This window comes from Podarcis raffonei, chromosome 6 (assembly GCF_027172205.1).
Source record: "Podarcis raffonei isolate rPodRaf1 chromosome 6, rPodRaf1.pri, whole genome shotgun sequence".
In the NCBI taxonomy this organism is placed as follows: Eukaryota; Metazoa; Chordata; class Lepidosauria; order Squamata; family Lacertidae; genus Podarcis; species Podarcis raffonei.
The window spans coordinates 20,568,706-20,585,456 of record NC_070607.1 but is presented as its reverse complement, the minus strand read 5'-3'; the positions used below and the strand labels follow the sequence as shown (position 1 = coordinate 20,585,456).

At 40.8% G+C, this 16,751-nt stretch overlaps 1 protein-coding gene across 6 annotated transcripts in view; it reads right to left on the bottom strand.

Annotated features, from left to right (window-relative positions):
- The window catches only part of VAV3 (vav guanine nucleotide exchange factor 3), a 159,172-nt gene that overhangs the window by 81,680 nt on the left and 60,741 nt on the right, over window positions 1-16,751 (bottom strand). For 5 of the 6 annotated variants that reach the window (XR_008330944.1, XR_008330945.1, XM_053391559.1 and 2 more), the window contains exons 5-15: window positions 16,251-16,359; window positions 14,356-14,448; window positions 13,648-13,716; window positions 11,087-11,190; window positions 7,962-8,061; window positions 7,067-7,162; window positions 3,625-3,693; window positions 2,431-2,517; window positions 1,617-1,702; window positions 674-806; window positions 100-209 (exon numbers count right to left, since the gene is read on the bottom strand). Coding sequence is in view for 4 of the 6 variants with exons in the window: in XM_053391559.1 (XP_053247534.1) it covers window positions 100-209; window positions 674-806; window positions 1,617-1,702; window positions 2,431-2,517; window positions 3,625-3,693; window positions 7,067-7,162; window positions 7,962-8,061; window positions 11,087-11,190; window positions 13,648-13,716; window positions 14,356-14,448; window positions 16,251-16,359 (1,056 nt within the window). In the remaining 2 variants the exon portion in view is untranslated. The remainder of the gene's footprint in view (window positions 1-99; window positions 210-673; window positions 807-1,616; window positions 1,703-2,430; window positions 2,518-3,624; window positions 3,694-7,066; window positions 7,163-7,961; window positions 8,062-11,086; window positions 11,191-13,647; window positions 13,717-14,355; window positions 14,449-16,250; window positions 16,360-16,751) is intronic. The other variant, XM_053391560.1, reaches the window with a different exon arrangement.

The following is a 16,751-nucleotide window of genomic DNA, read 5'->3' as shown; positions in this document are numbered from 1 at the left end:
GGAGGCTTTCGAGGTAAGTATATTTGAAATGACTGCATGGTCATAAACACTGTCAAATCATTGGTGCATTATGAAATTAATTACATGTGCAATACTCACAGTGCCATTTCAAACTGCTCCAGCCACTTTTTCTTCAAATCTTTCGTTTTGCAGTAGAATTCTAGTCCATTTTGGCCTTGTATGTGGATGAGGTAGAAGCCGTAAGACCACTGTTTAAAGCACAAGGCAATGCAAAGGTTATCTATGAAGAATTCATGTGCAGTTGCTTCAGAACTTCTGAAGGCCAAACACTGCCTATTTCCAGTCCAATTACAATTATTAATATATAGCAGTAATAGCTATCACTTACATAAAGCTTTAGTGTGTTTCCAAAGCTTCATACAACACAATTTATATGTGTCTACTCAGTCGTCATACACGTTTTAGAGCCATTAGAAACACTATGCAGAATAAGGTAATAATATTCATGATTCCAGGCGTTATGTTTTTGAGGAGGGCCCCCTCCACCCACATAAAAAGGTCCTTATAAAAAGTAAACAAAACATTTTTTTCTGATGGGGGTTTGTGGATAAATAAACATGGAAGGGAAAGCTTTAAACCTCTTAAATACTGCAAAGCTCTACAAATTTCAGCAGAACATCTTACGGATGAAGAAAAATCCTATACTTTTTACCTTTTTGTTCTCTTTGTCTGTGGTGGGGTTATTGGCTATTTTGTATTCCTGAAGATCAATTATTTCCTTCATTTCATAATTATCACCTCGCCGTTTGCATACAATTACAGCCAAGTCAAATAAGAATATATGCCTGTGAACCAGAAAATAAAATATAATCAGATGTCATAAGCTGTCTTTTCCAATATTACCTGAATTCCAACAGCAATTGTCACACATTATAGGTGTGTTATATGTACAGCACATTGATAAATGTCACATATCAATGCATGGCAACTATTACATGCCATTGTCATGCATTAAATCCCATGGTCATATGTCAGCTATCAGGTTCTGCAGGAAATCAAATGGCAAAAACCTTCTAATGTTGCTAAATATACAGATCTTAAATATTGCTATCCAATATCTAAGTCAAATATCTGAATATTGAAAGAATATTACAGATCAAAATTCACAGAGGATAAATTTTAGGTACAGTCAAAAAGTGTGGGGACCCTATTAATAAAGCATGATCTCACCACACTAAGAGAGTTTACATTTCATCAGTCTTTCAAGGTACACATGGATGGGGTAGAACAAGTACAGCAACTACTTTAAAGAAGGCAACCCTCAGTAATATGTGCAATATAACTATCCCTGCCTTGAGAAGCGACTTGCTAAGAGAAGGCAGTTATGCAGCTAGAACATTTTTTGCCTAAGGAGCACTGCCTCTGCCTGCAAACAAATGGCACCTTTTGCTTGAAAAACAAAACCTTCAAAAATCAGGACAGTCCTAATATAGTTGAGCTTTATTCAAAATATGGAGGTAAATTAAACCTATTGCTGCACAACAATTTAACATACACAACAGTTCTTCTGCCATATTTCAAGAGCATTTATCTAGTGTAAATGACACACCTTGTTTTGTTTTGTTTTAAAAAAGAGAGCCTCATACTCTGCTCACCTATCCTGCCTTGCCCTTTTGTCCAGAGTTGTTATTCTTATTTCACCATCACCCTGTGGTCGTCCATACAGTAAAAGTGACTGGTTCTGAAAATGTAAGAATAGCATAAATTACTTAAGAGTTCACTGGCAGCATCTTTTCTTCAAGAACCACCTTGGTGCTATGAACTTATCCAAGCTATATTTTTTTAAAAAAAGATAATTGTCCCCCAAGCTACTCCAAAGATTCTTTTTAGAGCCACTTAAGATTGCAGAGTGGCAGAAATAAGAAAGTAACATTGCCTTTTCCAGTTTCACCAAAGTTTTCCACCACTGTAATCTCCATCACCCTGCAAACATGCAAGAAGCTCACTTGGTCCCTTCTGACCTGATTGACCTATATACTTTCAGGTCAACCATCAGACTCCTGCCTTGCCTTTATGGCTCTCTAGTGCTGATCTAGGTTATTTACCTCCCTCAGCTTCCATGTTCCTCTTCTTCCTGACAGCCTGCATGCCATCCCCCCGCTTCCAACTTCCTTATTTACCTGATTACTGCTTTCCTGCATCTATGTTCCAGCCCCACTTGCAACATCTTGGCTCTGCCTCTGGGCCTGCCATTCATCCTGCCTCTCTCAGTTGGCCCCAGAACTCCACTCTGACTCCAATTCCAGTCCTGCCAGGATTTTCACTCTCAGCTCTCTGTGAGCTCAAGCTCAGACTTTGCCTTTGTCCAAGCTCCTACTTTTAAGAATGAAGCAGCAGCAAGATCACCCCGAAAAGGAACAGTAAAAACAACATACAAAGTTTGAAGGGTAACACGAGACAGAGACATACCAAATTCTCAATTGATGACTGAAATTGTTTAATTTCACGGAGGGTTTCATTATCTCGCTTCACTTCATTTACATACTGAGCCAAGTCCTAAAACACAGAAGAGAGATATCTGAGGTGCAACAGCCATGGGCTAAATTGTTACACTTAATTAGATAAATTGACTACTAAGAGACACTTCCCAAGCTACAGTAGAAGCAGCTATGTATTAAAACATTAGCAGGTACAAACTGTACATAAATATAAATTGTGGGACACATCACCCACCCTGCATATCATGTGGACAGTACCATGTGTCAGGTCAATCAAGCTTCCTTGACCAATTTTTCTGTAATGAGGGAGGAGTGGGAGATGAATAGCCTGCTCACACTTCCTTTGTGAGGCAGAGAGAACATAGCAAACCTTTAAGTGTAAACCTCTTTCTACCACAGTGTGAGAACATACAGTATGCTTAAGATAGTCAAAAAACCAAATAGGGCTCAGAACTAAGAGCTCTAGAAACAACTGAATCATATAGCAATAGCTCATATGCTCACTTCGAAAACTGAACACGAAAGCTTTTTTTCAGAAAATCTTCCTGCAACAACACAGTTAGAATGGCTGCAAAACTGATCTCCCTCCATGAACTGACTCAACAGATAATAATATAAAGCTAAGAATAAAACTACAGATGTGTAGTCAAACCAAGTATGCATGCCATGCACGTAGATGATTTAGGTGGGGTCATAGCTCAACGACAGAGCATCTGCTTCATATCTAGAAGATATGAGATTCAATACCCAGCATCTGCAAGGAGGGCTGATAGAGACTTTGTGCCTGAGACTCTGGAGTGGTGTTGCCGGTTAGTGTAGACTATACTGAGCTAGAACCCATGGTCTGGCTCAGTGTGTAAGTCAGTTTCTTACATAGGTTTGCATTATATTTTGTGCTTTAAGTAGGAGAAACAATGTGCAATCAAGTGGACTGAAGTTAACATGCATTTGACACACAACAAAGCTATAGAGCCTTTTCCTTTCAAACATCAATATTAATTTGTTCTGATGAGCTTGGGAAAACTCTACACCTGCTTTTGGGTATTAGTGAACATATGAGCTGGTGTGCAGCAGGTGGATATATATTTAATTTCTCTCCAGAAAAGACTCTTTACAATTTTACGCCAGAGAGAGTTTACATATCCAATCTGTTAGTCACACTTACCTTCATTGCATCAAGTGCCTGTTTCAGATTGTTCTTCTCTGTTTGGTCACTAGTATGTTTTACCAACTCCTGTATTGAAGAATACACAGATATTTCTTGTGATAGCTATCAGCCATTCAAGGCATTTTAAAAAATGTTGAACTTATCAGTATTTAAAAACAGAACCATTTTGCCTTAGGAAGAAAATGATGGGCCGATCCCATCATTATCTGTAGAAGCCCAGAATATGAGGTATATTCTGTATATGCTATATCCCACATGCTTTTATTCAGGACATGAAGTGAAGACACGGTTTTCACTATTAAAGCCTATATCTGGAATGTTGCCCTCCACATAACAGTACCAAATCTGAAAAACAGCCTTCTCAATAACTTTGAGATTAAATTTTCATAATTTACCCTCAAAGTTTCAGAGGGCAAAATTACAAAAGTCCATTCGATTAATTTTCATTTCAGAACATGAGTTAAATTTCATAGAAATTCATCACAATTCCAAGCTAATTTTATCTATTCATGTATTTTTTTCTTACACATTTATTTAGGCTGCAATCAGGCAGACTTACCAGAGAATACAAAATAAATGGGTTTCACTGCTGAGGGGGCTTCCACATGGCCTATTTATTAAGCACCCATCCTGATTTGTTTGCAAGGAGATTATATGACGATGACTATTGAATGAGAATTCATTCTTATTTGTCTGTGGAGAGGCTAGATGATCTTGTGTCAAGCAAGTGCTAATCCACACTTTCCAGTATATTTCCTTGTTGCCAAAGGTCTGATCTTTGGGGGGAAGGCTGTTTTGTTGCCCAAGAGCTCCAAATCAGCTTTAATTGTAGAATGTGAATTCACCTGTATGTGACTGAACCCCACCCAAAAAAGGCAAAAGTCTGAAAGCACCATGAGTAGACATACAGAGGATTGTACTGATAGCCCCCTCCTACTATACCCTGTGTGCTTTTGTGTAAGTGATCTACACTTCCCCATACTTGTTTATAAACACTTCAAAATTTGTATGTAACTCCTAAAATCTCACAAGGCAAATTATTCCCTAACTCATCCTCAATAGCCAAGCCTTTTACATGTTCAGTTCCCTTTCTCCATTACTAGACTGCGTATTCAGGGATTTCATGGAAAGCAGATTCCTTTCAAGAATCCTTTCATTCTCAAGCATCAAGGAAAAGGGCAGAAATTTAGGTGGGCCTTTCTGCCTAAAATTTCCTATCTAGGTTTCAGCCTTAATGCGAATGGCTACAAATACTTCAAGTAGCACTGGATAGTACTATAACAGGTATTAGGAGGGGAAGTAAATGTTTGGAAGAGGAATTAGACCAGTTTACTGAACTGAGCCCCCATTGCAATCTTGTATCATTGGTTTTAGACAATGCAGGACCCTTCTGCAATATACATTTAAAGGAGTATCATAGCACCTTAAGCAGTCATGGCTTCCACAAAGAATCCTAGGGATTGTAGTTTTTTAAAGTGTGCTGAGAGTTGTTAGAAGGCTTCCAATCCTCTCATAAGAACTACAATTCCCAGAGTTCCCTAGGAGGAAGGATTAACTGTTAAACCATGCTGGAAACTCAGTTCATTCAGATGCATTTCAGGAAGCATGATATACACAATGGCAAAGAACACTGCAAAGGGAAGGGGGAGAAATTGCTTCTTGCACAGGTAGAAGTTCTTTTTAAAATGACGTTTTATAAGCATCAGCAAAGCTGACAGTCTAATGGAGTAATATATTTCCTTGCAACTGAACTAATGAGTCTCCCAGCACAGCTATCAAATGATATTTATAGGACTCTCTAGCCTCATTATAGGACTAACTGCACAGAAGCCACAAGCTCCGTGGGTTATAATGGGAAGCATTCAAAATAACTATTGCTTTATTATAATTCAGTACAGCAAGAAAATAGGCTAGAAAGTGCTTGAGCCTTGTCCAGCTTCAACTTCAAAAAGCAGAGGCATGCATGAAAAGCATCACCTAGCATCAGCTTGGTAGCACTATCTGAATGCACCAGATTTTTATTATTGTTTGTTGTATTTTGACTCAAGTTACTGCGAAATCAGTCTTAAATTATTGTCCAACAGGCTTAGGGAATCTTTCTAAATAATGGCACTCTTCTGTGGTTTATTCTCAGTGCTTTACTGCAATTATCATGCGACTTGAAATCCCTAGGGCAAGCTGCCCACCCCTTGACAGGTGCATCATTAATACAACTCTCTGCATGAGTCAGGGCCATCATGCTGTTCTTGCCAATGAACGCCAGTGACATGGCTCATGGGTGGGGAAACTCACAATGTGAAAACACTGACTAGCTCAGTGCAACAAGCTGCAGCCCTTGGCAAGCAGGTGATGAGGCGGGGGGGTAAGGTTAAGATCACACCTGCACATGCAATCTCTCTCTTAAGACCATCACCACCACCACTATTGCATCTCTTTGTCTCACAAGCATGAAAAAGAGAGAGAAACAATTAGTGGTTGTGATCATATTAAAACAGAAACAGAGATTATCTGCAAGGGAATGAAGCCATGGAGGGGGGGGGAGGTTGCCCTGTACTAAATGATACAATGTGTAGCAGGTGAGGAGATTTTCATTTTCCAGGCTTTAAATATTTACGCTACTCTTCCGATACGTTGTAGTGGCGTCATTACCTGCTGCTTATTTTATTTTGATTTTATTCTGTGACTGGTGTTATTCTCTTTTAGAGAAAGACTTGACATCTTTCTGCAGGGCCTGCAAGACGGAGCTATTCCGCCAGGCCTTTGGCCAAGGCACAGTCTGACCCCCTCTCTCCTTCTGTAATCTTCAGAGAACTCTAACCCAATGGTTGTCATTAATTTGATTGTGAATTGAATCTAGAATGTATTTTAATTAATTGATTGTGCGATTTTATATACACTGTGCTATTTTTACCTGTTGTTAGCAGCTCTGAGCCTGGCTTTGGACGGGGAGGGTGGGATACAAATAAAAATTATTATTATTATTATTTTCTTGTTGCAATGAGAAAAAACTGAATAAGCTAAGGAGACTGGAAGTGGGGAGAGAACTAGCACTGATCCTGAGAGACAACTATGTTGCATATCAAGGGAAGATACAACAACAACAACAACAACAACAACAACAACAACAACAACAACAGAGGCAAGTACCCCACACCAAAGAGGGTGAGCATGCAGCCACTGGAAAGGATACAAAAAAACCAACAAAAGAAAGCACAGTAAATTTGGCAGGGTACTCTGAATGGCACTAGGTGTAAGACTTCCGACCTACCACTTTGTGCTTTGAATGGAAAACACAATCTGTGGCACTAACATGACCCCAATTCGAACTGGAAAAGTTCCATAATAGCTGTACCAGTTGGGTTAGAAGGTGGCAACCTGAGCTACTGGTTGAGAACTGATAAAAACAGTGTGAAGTTCATATAATTTAAAGGTGAAGTACCTGAAGCAGAAGATGGTATTTCAGAACTCGCTGCATTGGAACCACAAGAAGATCCCGCAAAGTAAACTTCCCATTATTGGCTCTTTTGGAACATTCCTATTTAAAGAAGCAAAGGGTTCGATGTGACTTGGTATAATCAATACAGCAAAGTAACGGCTTTAATTTTCTGAAGCATGCAGACCAGTTATCCAAACTGGTGGCAACAGGTAGAGTTCATGAGGTTACAGAATGGACTGTATCACATAAGAACATAAGGTCTGCAGGATCAAGCGAATGGGCCCATCTGGTCCAGTATCTGACTCTCACAGCAGCCGGTTGCTTATGGAGCTCCAAAGGCAGGACCTGAGTGAAACAGCACTCTCTCGCTTGTGATTCCTGGGAACTGGCATTCAGAAGCACACTGCCTCCAACAGTGGAGGCAGAACATAGCCATGATGGCTCGTAGGCATTAATAACCTTATCCTCCATGAATTTATTTCTTCAGACAAGAGGTGATGGGTAGCTTTTTCATACTCTCTTGTATAACAATTTCCCCCATATAAAAATGCATGACAGCAAGAAGTGGGATAGGTTACAACATTGCTACCTGAAATGTGGGGGGTTTTTTTCCTCCTATGGGAAAAAAATCAAACGTGGCATCCCCCGCGGGCAATTCACTCTACCACCTCAGGATCCTACCACAGGCCTAACTCCAATTTTGTAGAAATGAACTCATAAGACATAGATTGAAATATAGGGTTGTTAGTCACTGAAATCAATGGACTAAATTATGTGCACTGACTTCAGTGGGTCACTGTAGGTAGAACGTAGGTGAATACAATCCATACTCTCCATGCTACGATTCGAGATCAAGGTACAGTTTGTTTGTTTTTAAGAAGAGAAGTTTCAGTGATACCTCCAGTTTCAATTTAACATCTTCTTTGGTCTTGGAAATGTTATCCAAACAGGATATGGCTGTTTCTACTTGACTGCAGTACTGCCCATAAATAACTAATCTAGATCAAGAGGAAAGAGAACAAGCAATTAATCTTTTTATCAACTCCACCAACTTCAATTTCCACACAAGGCTTTGTCTTCTTACACCCCAACCCTGGAAGGGGCCGCTGTTTTCCAGCTGCATCCCATCATTCTTGCATACAGATTGGCCTCTTAGGTACCGTATTTTTCCCTCTATAACACGCAGATTTTTTCTCCTAAAAAGGAAGGGGAAATGTCTGTGCGTGTTATTGAGCGAATGTGTGGTCCCTGGAGCCGAAAAATCAGGCAAAAATCAAATCGCGCTTCACGGAGAAGGGAAATCTGAAGAGGAAGTGGCTGCTTTCCTGCATTCTGCCTCAGGGTCTTACTGCCCACCCTCCTCTGTTTCCTTGCTGTGTTTGCTGAAACGGAACAAAGAGCAGGGAAAGCCCCTCCCCTCCAGGCAAGCAGAGAGGAAAGCAGACTGTGTTCCTTCTATTTCCTCTCTGTGCTCCGGTGCTGCTGGGGGAGAGGGAGAGAGAGAGAGGGTGGGAGGGAGAGAGAGAGAGAGAGAGAAATGGCTGGGGTGGGGGGAAACGTTTGCTTTTCTTTTCTCCCTCCCGTTAAATCCCTCTCCTGCATTCTTAGCCAGCTGCTTCTCTGCACACCACCTCATGTCCCTTCTTTGTTTTTCCTTCGCTCCCCATTTAAAACGTGGTTACAAAGCATGGATCCACAGGAATTCTCAGGATTTTTGCATTGGGTCACCCCAAATTCACCATCAGATCACATAGCATGTCCATGGCTACAGCCTGCACCAAAAAAATCACGCACCCACTGTTGCCTGGGGCTGCAATGGTGCAAAAACGTGGTTACAAAGCATGGATCCACAGGGATCCTCAGGATCTTTGCATTCGGTCACCCCAAATTCACCATCAGATCACATAGCATGTCCATGGCTACAGCCTGCACCAAAAAAATCACGCACCCACTGTTGCCTGGGGCTGCAATGGTGCAAAAATGTGGTTACAAACCATGGATCCACAGGGATCCTCAGGATCTTTGCATTCGGTCACCCCAAATTCACCATCAGATCACATAGCATGTCCATGGCTACAGCCTGCACCAGAAAAATCACGCACCCACTGTTGCCTGGGGCTGCAATGGTGCAAAAACGTGGTTACAAAGCATGGATCCACAGGAATTCTCAGGATTTTTGCATTGGGTCACCCCAAATTCAACATCAGATCACATAGCATGTCCATGGCTACAGCCTGCATCAAAAAAATCACGCACCCACTGTTGCCTGGGGCTGCAATGGTGCAAAAACGTGGTTACAAAGCATGGATCCACAGGAATTCTCAGGATTTTTGCATTGGGTCACCCCAAATTCACCATCAGATCACATGTCTGTGGCCACAGCATGAAGCACAAAAATGATACATCCACTGTTTCATTCAGAATGTTTTTTCCCTTGTTTTCCTCCTCTAAAAACGATGTGCGTGTTATGGTCAGGTGCGTGTTATAGAGCGAAAAATACGGTAAGTGTGTGTCAGTCTCTACAGGTGTTCAAAAATGTAACACCCACTTCAAAGTATGTGCTGTGGTTTAATGCCTACATTTTATTAACTTAAAAATACAGCTGCAAAAACCTTTTGGAACAGAACAAGTCTTATTAGTATTTGTTATGTTAATGGGCAGACTTCAAAGGATTTGATAAATAATACTCTGCAGTGTAGGATTAGCACCAGATTAATTACACCGAGTCCTTTTTTATAGCAGCAGCAGGGCAAGAATACCCATTTACCAGTTTACGTTATATGAGCATTTAAGTCAAGATAATAACATGTTGGCTCAAAGAACCAAGTGGCAATAGTCACAAAGATCAGACTTACTTTGACAGATTTTCATAAGCTATGGAAAGGAAAGCACAATAATTTCAAAACTCCCTTGTGCAATAAGCTATTCTTTTCCATTAACATTTTCTGCATTTAAAAAGGGCTTCTTGCAACCACAATAATAATTTTTCAAGTACTTGTGATGTTCAGTTCTCAGTCTTACCATTGCTCTGAATCCCGTTGTAAGGGAATATAAATGAAAACCAAGCCCTACAAGCACAACCTACCTGGGGACTGACCTACTTCAGAATACAAACAAAGTGCATGTCATGGGTGAATCAAAAACTCCCCATCTATGGAAAGCTCACATGTCTATCCAAGCCTTTGCCCCAAAATGCTAACTTGCTTTGTGCATGAAGCTGTGTTAATAAACAAAACAAAACAAAACACGGAGCAGCATTCAAAACATGCATTTAATCCCGCTTGCTTTATGAAATGGTGCAAACCTAATAATTCTATGCTTCAAAGGTATCTGAAAATGTAGATCAGTAAAAGATCAAGAGAACACAGCATAGAAAATTCTTGAGAGTCAGGATACTCTTCCCGATTAGCATTCACAGGAAGGAAGTGAACAGGCTTGCTTCTCTCCCTAGCCATCTATTCCCTCCCTGGTTCCTGGAAGATGGTAGGATGTGAAGCTACTGAAGGTTAATGTGAAAGAGTGGATGCTAAGGCACACAGAGCCCTGATAAAGTCATGGAACGAATAACAGTGTTTTGCATCAGTCATATGTTCTTGGTTATTTAAGATCAAGAGAAGAGGATGATGAGGTCAGATTGTCAAAATAGATAACATCTGAGCAGCATGTAGCCTATTCATCAATATGTGTATTGCACTTTGAGATAACATGACATTATTTTATGCAAAATAAGGCTGAGAGTTGTGAAAAGAAAGCAGCGCTGTAACAACATATGAACAGAGAACAGGTAGACTGACACAGTATATACTAAAGAATAATGCTCTCTGAAATTTGGTTTAGCATTCAGCACATTTAAAGCTATATGCTAATGTTACACATACTATTTCTGGTTATAATAAAAAATTAAATACAGTTTCTCTAAAAGCACACTACACAAAACAAGAGTATATTTCTAATGCATAAAGGAATATGAATAGCTTATGTTAAAGTTATCGACATTGTGCATTTTAAAAACTCGGTAATTACCTTTCCTTGTAGCTTATAAAAATTTGATACAGGTTCTGGTCACTTTTGTTTACAATGGATTCATGAATATCCTGTGTTAAACTTCTGTGGATTTTCACCAAATCCTACAACAAAAACATCCAATAAAACTTCTACAATTATGTTTGATACTGCCATGTAAAGCCACTGTTTTCACGTATACAGTAAAATTATACAGTAAAATAATTCATAGATTGATTCACCCTAGACACCTTATAATTGAATTATATCTTTTGAATGAATAAATAAAGATATCTTGAATATACATAGTTATATATCTACTCATTAAACTTAAAACTGCAAATGTTTAAGAAATGTAAAACACCTTCCCCTCTATGTTGGAGACATAGAATTTGTCTCAATTCTATGGTAAAATTATAACATTTCAAGGCAAGTAAATATGTTGGGCCTGGTGCAGACCTGGGTTTAAGACTGCAGGCTACAAAAACTCTTCCCCATCCATCCCCATCCCCAAGCACCCTCCATTTAAGTCCATTGTTGAATGAAACTAACTTTTATTACAGTTAAAATGAACCCAGGAAAAATCTAAGCTTCATTTCTCTAACTAAAGCCGGTTTCTTAAAACAGATTTTAATGAAAGATCCAGGTGCAAAGGATGGGATGTATTCACACATGAAAAAGGGAAGGGAAGCCAAGCAATCACCTAGCCCAGTCTAGTCACTGGTTGGCATTATACCTGCTCCAGGTTTTAGAGATAAAAGAATTAAAGATTCACATCCCACTACTTCAACAAAAAATCATTTGGCACATTACACTGGACAGCTGAATAGCGTCATACTGACAAGCTAACTGAAATCTTAATGTCTTGCTCAAGAAACAGAAGGTGCTGAGACAAGCAGAGTGGAAAAGCAATAAACATTTCTATTTACAGAGTTTGTAGATACTACACATTTCCAAGTGTTCTCATAAATATACAGGTATATATTCGCAAAGCTCTGCAAGGCTGAAATAAGAGCCATCTAAAATAACCCCTCATCTTTCAAGAATTTACAGTCAAGTGCTCTTGTGGCCAGAGACATATTAAGGACGCAAAACAGGTAAAGGACCCCTGGACAGTTAAATCCAGTCAAAGGCGACCATGGGGTTGCGGCGCTCATCTTGCTTTCAAGCCAAGGGAGGCGGCATTTGTCCACAGACAGCTTTCTGGGTCAGGTGGCCAGCATGACTAAACTGCTTCTGGTGCAACAGAACACCATCACAGAAGCCAGAGTGCATGTAAGTGCCATTTACCTTCCCGACGCAGCGGTACCTACACGCATTGGCATGCTTTCAAGCTACTAGGTTGACAGGAGCTGGGACAGAGCAATGGGAGCTCACCCCATCACGGGGATTTGAACCGCCAACCTTCTGATCAGCAAGCCCAAGAGGCTCAATGGTTTAGGCCACGGCAACACCCGTGTCCCTTGGAAAGGCAAAACAGGTGCACTATGCAGGACCAGATCTCTCTTCATAGCTGTGGACTACCAAACATCATAAGGAACATCAGCTACACTGCCCTCTGCCCGCTGCTGTGAGAAACATCATGGAAAGAGTATTTCTAGGACTAAGGTGAAACTGTAAAGCCCCCTTGATTTTTTTTTGTTATTGGATGCTGGATGTTGCTAATGGCTCCTATGTTATTAAAGGTAAAGGGACCCCTGACCATTAGGTCCAGTCGTGACTGACTCTGGGGTTGCGGCACTCATCTCGCTTTATTGGCCGAGGGAGCCGGTGTGCAGCTTCCGGGTCATGTGACCAGCATGACTAAGCCGATTCTGGCGAACCAGAGCAGCGCACGGAAACGCCGTTTACCTTCCCGCTGGAGTGGTACCTATTTATCTACTTGCACTTTGACGTGCTTTCGAACTGCTAGGTTGGCAGGAGCAGGGACCGAGAAACAGGAGCTCACCCCGTCGCAGGGATTTGAACCACCAACCTTCTGATCGGCAAGCCCTAGGCTCTGTGGTTTAACCCACAGCGCCACCCACATCTCCCTATGTTTTAGGACATTCTTTTTGCGCTGCTAGGTTTTGAAATGTCTTGTTTTCTTTGTTGTAAGCCACTTTGAGCATGATTTTTTTTGGCATGGAAAAGTGGCATACAAATAAAATAAATGAATGAGACAGGTGATGATCACAGAGCTGCTCTGAATTATCTTTACACACACTTCACACACCAAGCAGTTGAGTTTACAGTACCCCAAGTACACCGGCTCCTCATTTCATGCTTTATAGTTGCCTAGATCAGTGTTCAACTTTGGGTCTCCAGGTGTGACTCGACTACAACCCCCAACATCCTTGACCATTGAGCTAAACTGGCAGTGGATCACAGATGTTGTATCTATCCACATCTGGGGACCCAAGGTGGTGCCCACCTTTCTGTATGTTGTTACCTAAACCCATCTATCTATTAAACCAGGAAACCAGAAGGAAGCCTCTTTGTATATCACATCTATCTCTACCCTAACAGTATTCTCAAACAGTATCTTGTAGACTTCCACACAACAGAGGACAACAAACAAAACATCCCAAGGCATTACATACGGGAATGTTGATGAATACTGTCTCAAACTCTGAAGTGGTCAGAAACCTTTTCAGGGGAACCATAAAAAACTGTAAGAGAAAAATGAACACATACTGCATTAATATATTTTGTCACCCACTACAAAGGACATTTCTGAATATGTGATTCCTATTCAGAGAGGGAAAGGGTAACAATGACCCCCACACTCTGTATTTTAGGTGTATATGTCTTGTGACTGCCTATATTAGCTTTGCATACCCTACGTGATAATGGGTATAAACCAGTGCTGCCCAAACTTCTGCTAGCCAAGGAACACTTTTCCCCCCCTTAATTAAATTTGGAGGCACATTTCATTCCACAGGATGAAAGGGCTAACCACTAATCACAAGTGACCTCTTTATTTACAGTGTTTGCGATTGTTTAAGATAAAAACTATTGAGGGAAGAAACTACTTTCGCTATTTTTATGGAAGTTTATTATTTGTTTACAAATAGTTGCCTTGGTCGATTGCATGCAGCGCTGGGCCAAGCTCCCGGCACCTCACCCCTCGCCTCTCTCTCTCTCTCTCTCTCTCTCTCTCTCTCTCTCTCTGTATGTGCCAGCAGCCCATTGTGTTGGGAAGCTGGGAGAGTAACGGTGGTCCACCCAGACTGCCTCACCAGCCACACCCTTTCTCTGCACTCCCCAGCTGGAATGGTGCTCCTGATTGTTTTGCCAGGTCACTTTACCTTTTCAATGGATTCCAATGTTTCTGTGTATTTCTCTTCGGTTTGTTTTATTTCAGAAAGGCAGCAGCTTCTTATGTCGTTTTCAGGACATTTCTGCCAAGCCAACAAGAAGTTATTTGTAGAGGTGAAACATGTTGATTTCAGGACACTTTCCTATTACAACATATGGCTTTGACAGCTGTCAGAGTTTATGGTCAATTGGCAACAAAATGTTTTCAGATTTATTATTTGGGCTGCAGGGGACATATGTGCTGAGCTAGCTCAGTTGGTAGAATTTCAGGGTTGTGGGTTTGAGCCCCCAAAGGTTCCTGCATTGGAGGGGGTTGAACTACACATTCCTTGTGGTCCCTTTCCACCTCTACAATTCTATTATTTTACATGGGTTGTTGGCCAGCCTTCCCCAACCTCATGCCTTGGACTATAACTCCCCATCAGCCCCAGCCATCATAGCCAATGGCTGGTGGAAAATAATTTCCCAATTTCTGGACTTATTTCTTCCACCAAGCCTCTGCATGAAATGGCTTGAGGTTTCAACATGTCAGCAGACATTACAAACTTTGAATTTCTTGACATTCTTACTCTTACATGTATGAGAATTTGAAGCTAGCTCTTCCAATTTTGTTTTTAATCCCCATTTTCATTTTATTTTTTTAAAATAAAAGATCAGAAAAGATAGCTTCAAAGTCTCATACACTGATGAGAGTTGGGGTCCAAAACACCAAAGAGCACCAACATGTGGAAGACTGCAGTAGGCAGAGAACAGAAATATGAGAGGCTCCTGCCACAGTAGGTACAGCTAGACAAATGGGGCAGCCCATAGAGGTCGGGTCCTCTTGCCATATATATTTCACACAAGATGCCCTATCCCATTATTACTATAACTGACTATTGTAACTGGAGTTGGGTAAAGGAATTGTAATGTTTGAGTGAGGAGGGCCAATTGAACTCTTCCCACCTGTCAAATCTTGTGGGTATATATCTAGCATATGAATAACAGATAAGAAGCTGAAACAGAGGAAGTACTCAAAGTCTGCTGCTTGTTTTCTAGATAGCTGACATGTAGCAGGTGGTTATGGATGAAAGGGTCTTCTCACTGGTGACACTATAATTGTGGAATGCCCCAGCCAGCCAGCTCAACTAGTGGTAATGACGTTGTCATTTCAGCAACCCCCTTTTTTGTTTTCCCAGGTCTTCTAAATCTGTTTCAGTCCTTAATCATTATTTTTGCCTCCATTTATTTTGTTCTCTGCTCTTGAACTTTATGCTGCATCAGATTTTGTGGTCTGCTATTCTATTTTTACCTTGTTTGTATTTTGGCCATGTGACATATTGCCTATAAATTAAAATATAATATAATAACAAATAATATAATTAAGCAACTACAACTGTTTTAAAGAAAGAAAGGAATCCCATCCCAAAACTACAAGATGACAACAGTGCAGTCTTAGCAGAAAGAATATTCAAAATAAGAATGTCAAATATTTATTCATAGTGATCTGGTTTGATTTACCTCTCTGTTTTATCAAACAATAAAGCAACCAGACACTGCGATCATCATCTGAGGCCCTTCTTCATGTACCTCCTCCATGAGAAGTCTGGAGGCTGGCGACACAAGAATGGGCCTTTTCTGCAGTGACTCACGGCTGGTGGAATGCTCTCCCCAGAGAGGCTTGCCTTGTACCTTCATTACATAGCTCTAGGCACCAGGCAAAACATTCCTCTTCTCCCTGGCTAATTAAACAATCTACGGCCTTTTAAACGGTGATGGGGGTTATTGTTTTTGTTTGTTACTGTGCTATGTATTTTTGTGTTTCTATATTGTAAACCGCTCTGTGAATCCTCGGATGAAGGGTGGTATAGAAAAATTAATAAATAAACAAAGAGTTGAACCCTACTGGCTGGTGTGCTGCTTCAGCTTTCATCAGGTCTTCATAGACTTCACCACCTTCGTCGTCCCCATAAACACAATCATAAAGGTCTTCATCTTCATCTACACCACTTTCACTAGAACACAAAGCGGAAGGAGAAAAGACAACAAAATTAAGAACATTAGCAATAGAATTTGAAGAACATTTAGGCCTTTTAAAATTATAGGCACAATGGGATGTAGAAGTCTTAACCCTTTTGAAAGGTTCTGATATTTCTGGAGGACGACAAGGAGGGTAAGAGCAACATAACCTGGCGTAATGTTGCTCTGCCCCCCTTGTCCTCCTCTGGAAATAACAAAATCTTCCACTTTCATTGAGATCAGGGGTGGCTAACCTTTTTTGGGCCACAGGGACCTCTGATCCAGCTTCCAAAGGCCAGGTGTCAAAATGGACATGGCCAAATTGTTAAAAACCGGGTATGGCTGTGGGTTTTTTTGTTTTTGCTTTTAATGTCACATTTTGGTCCTG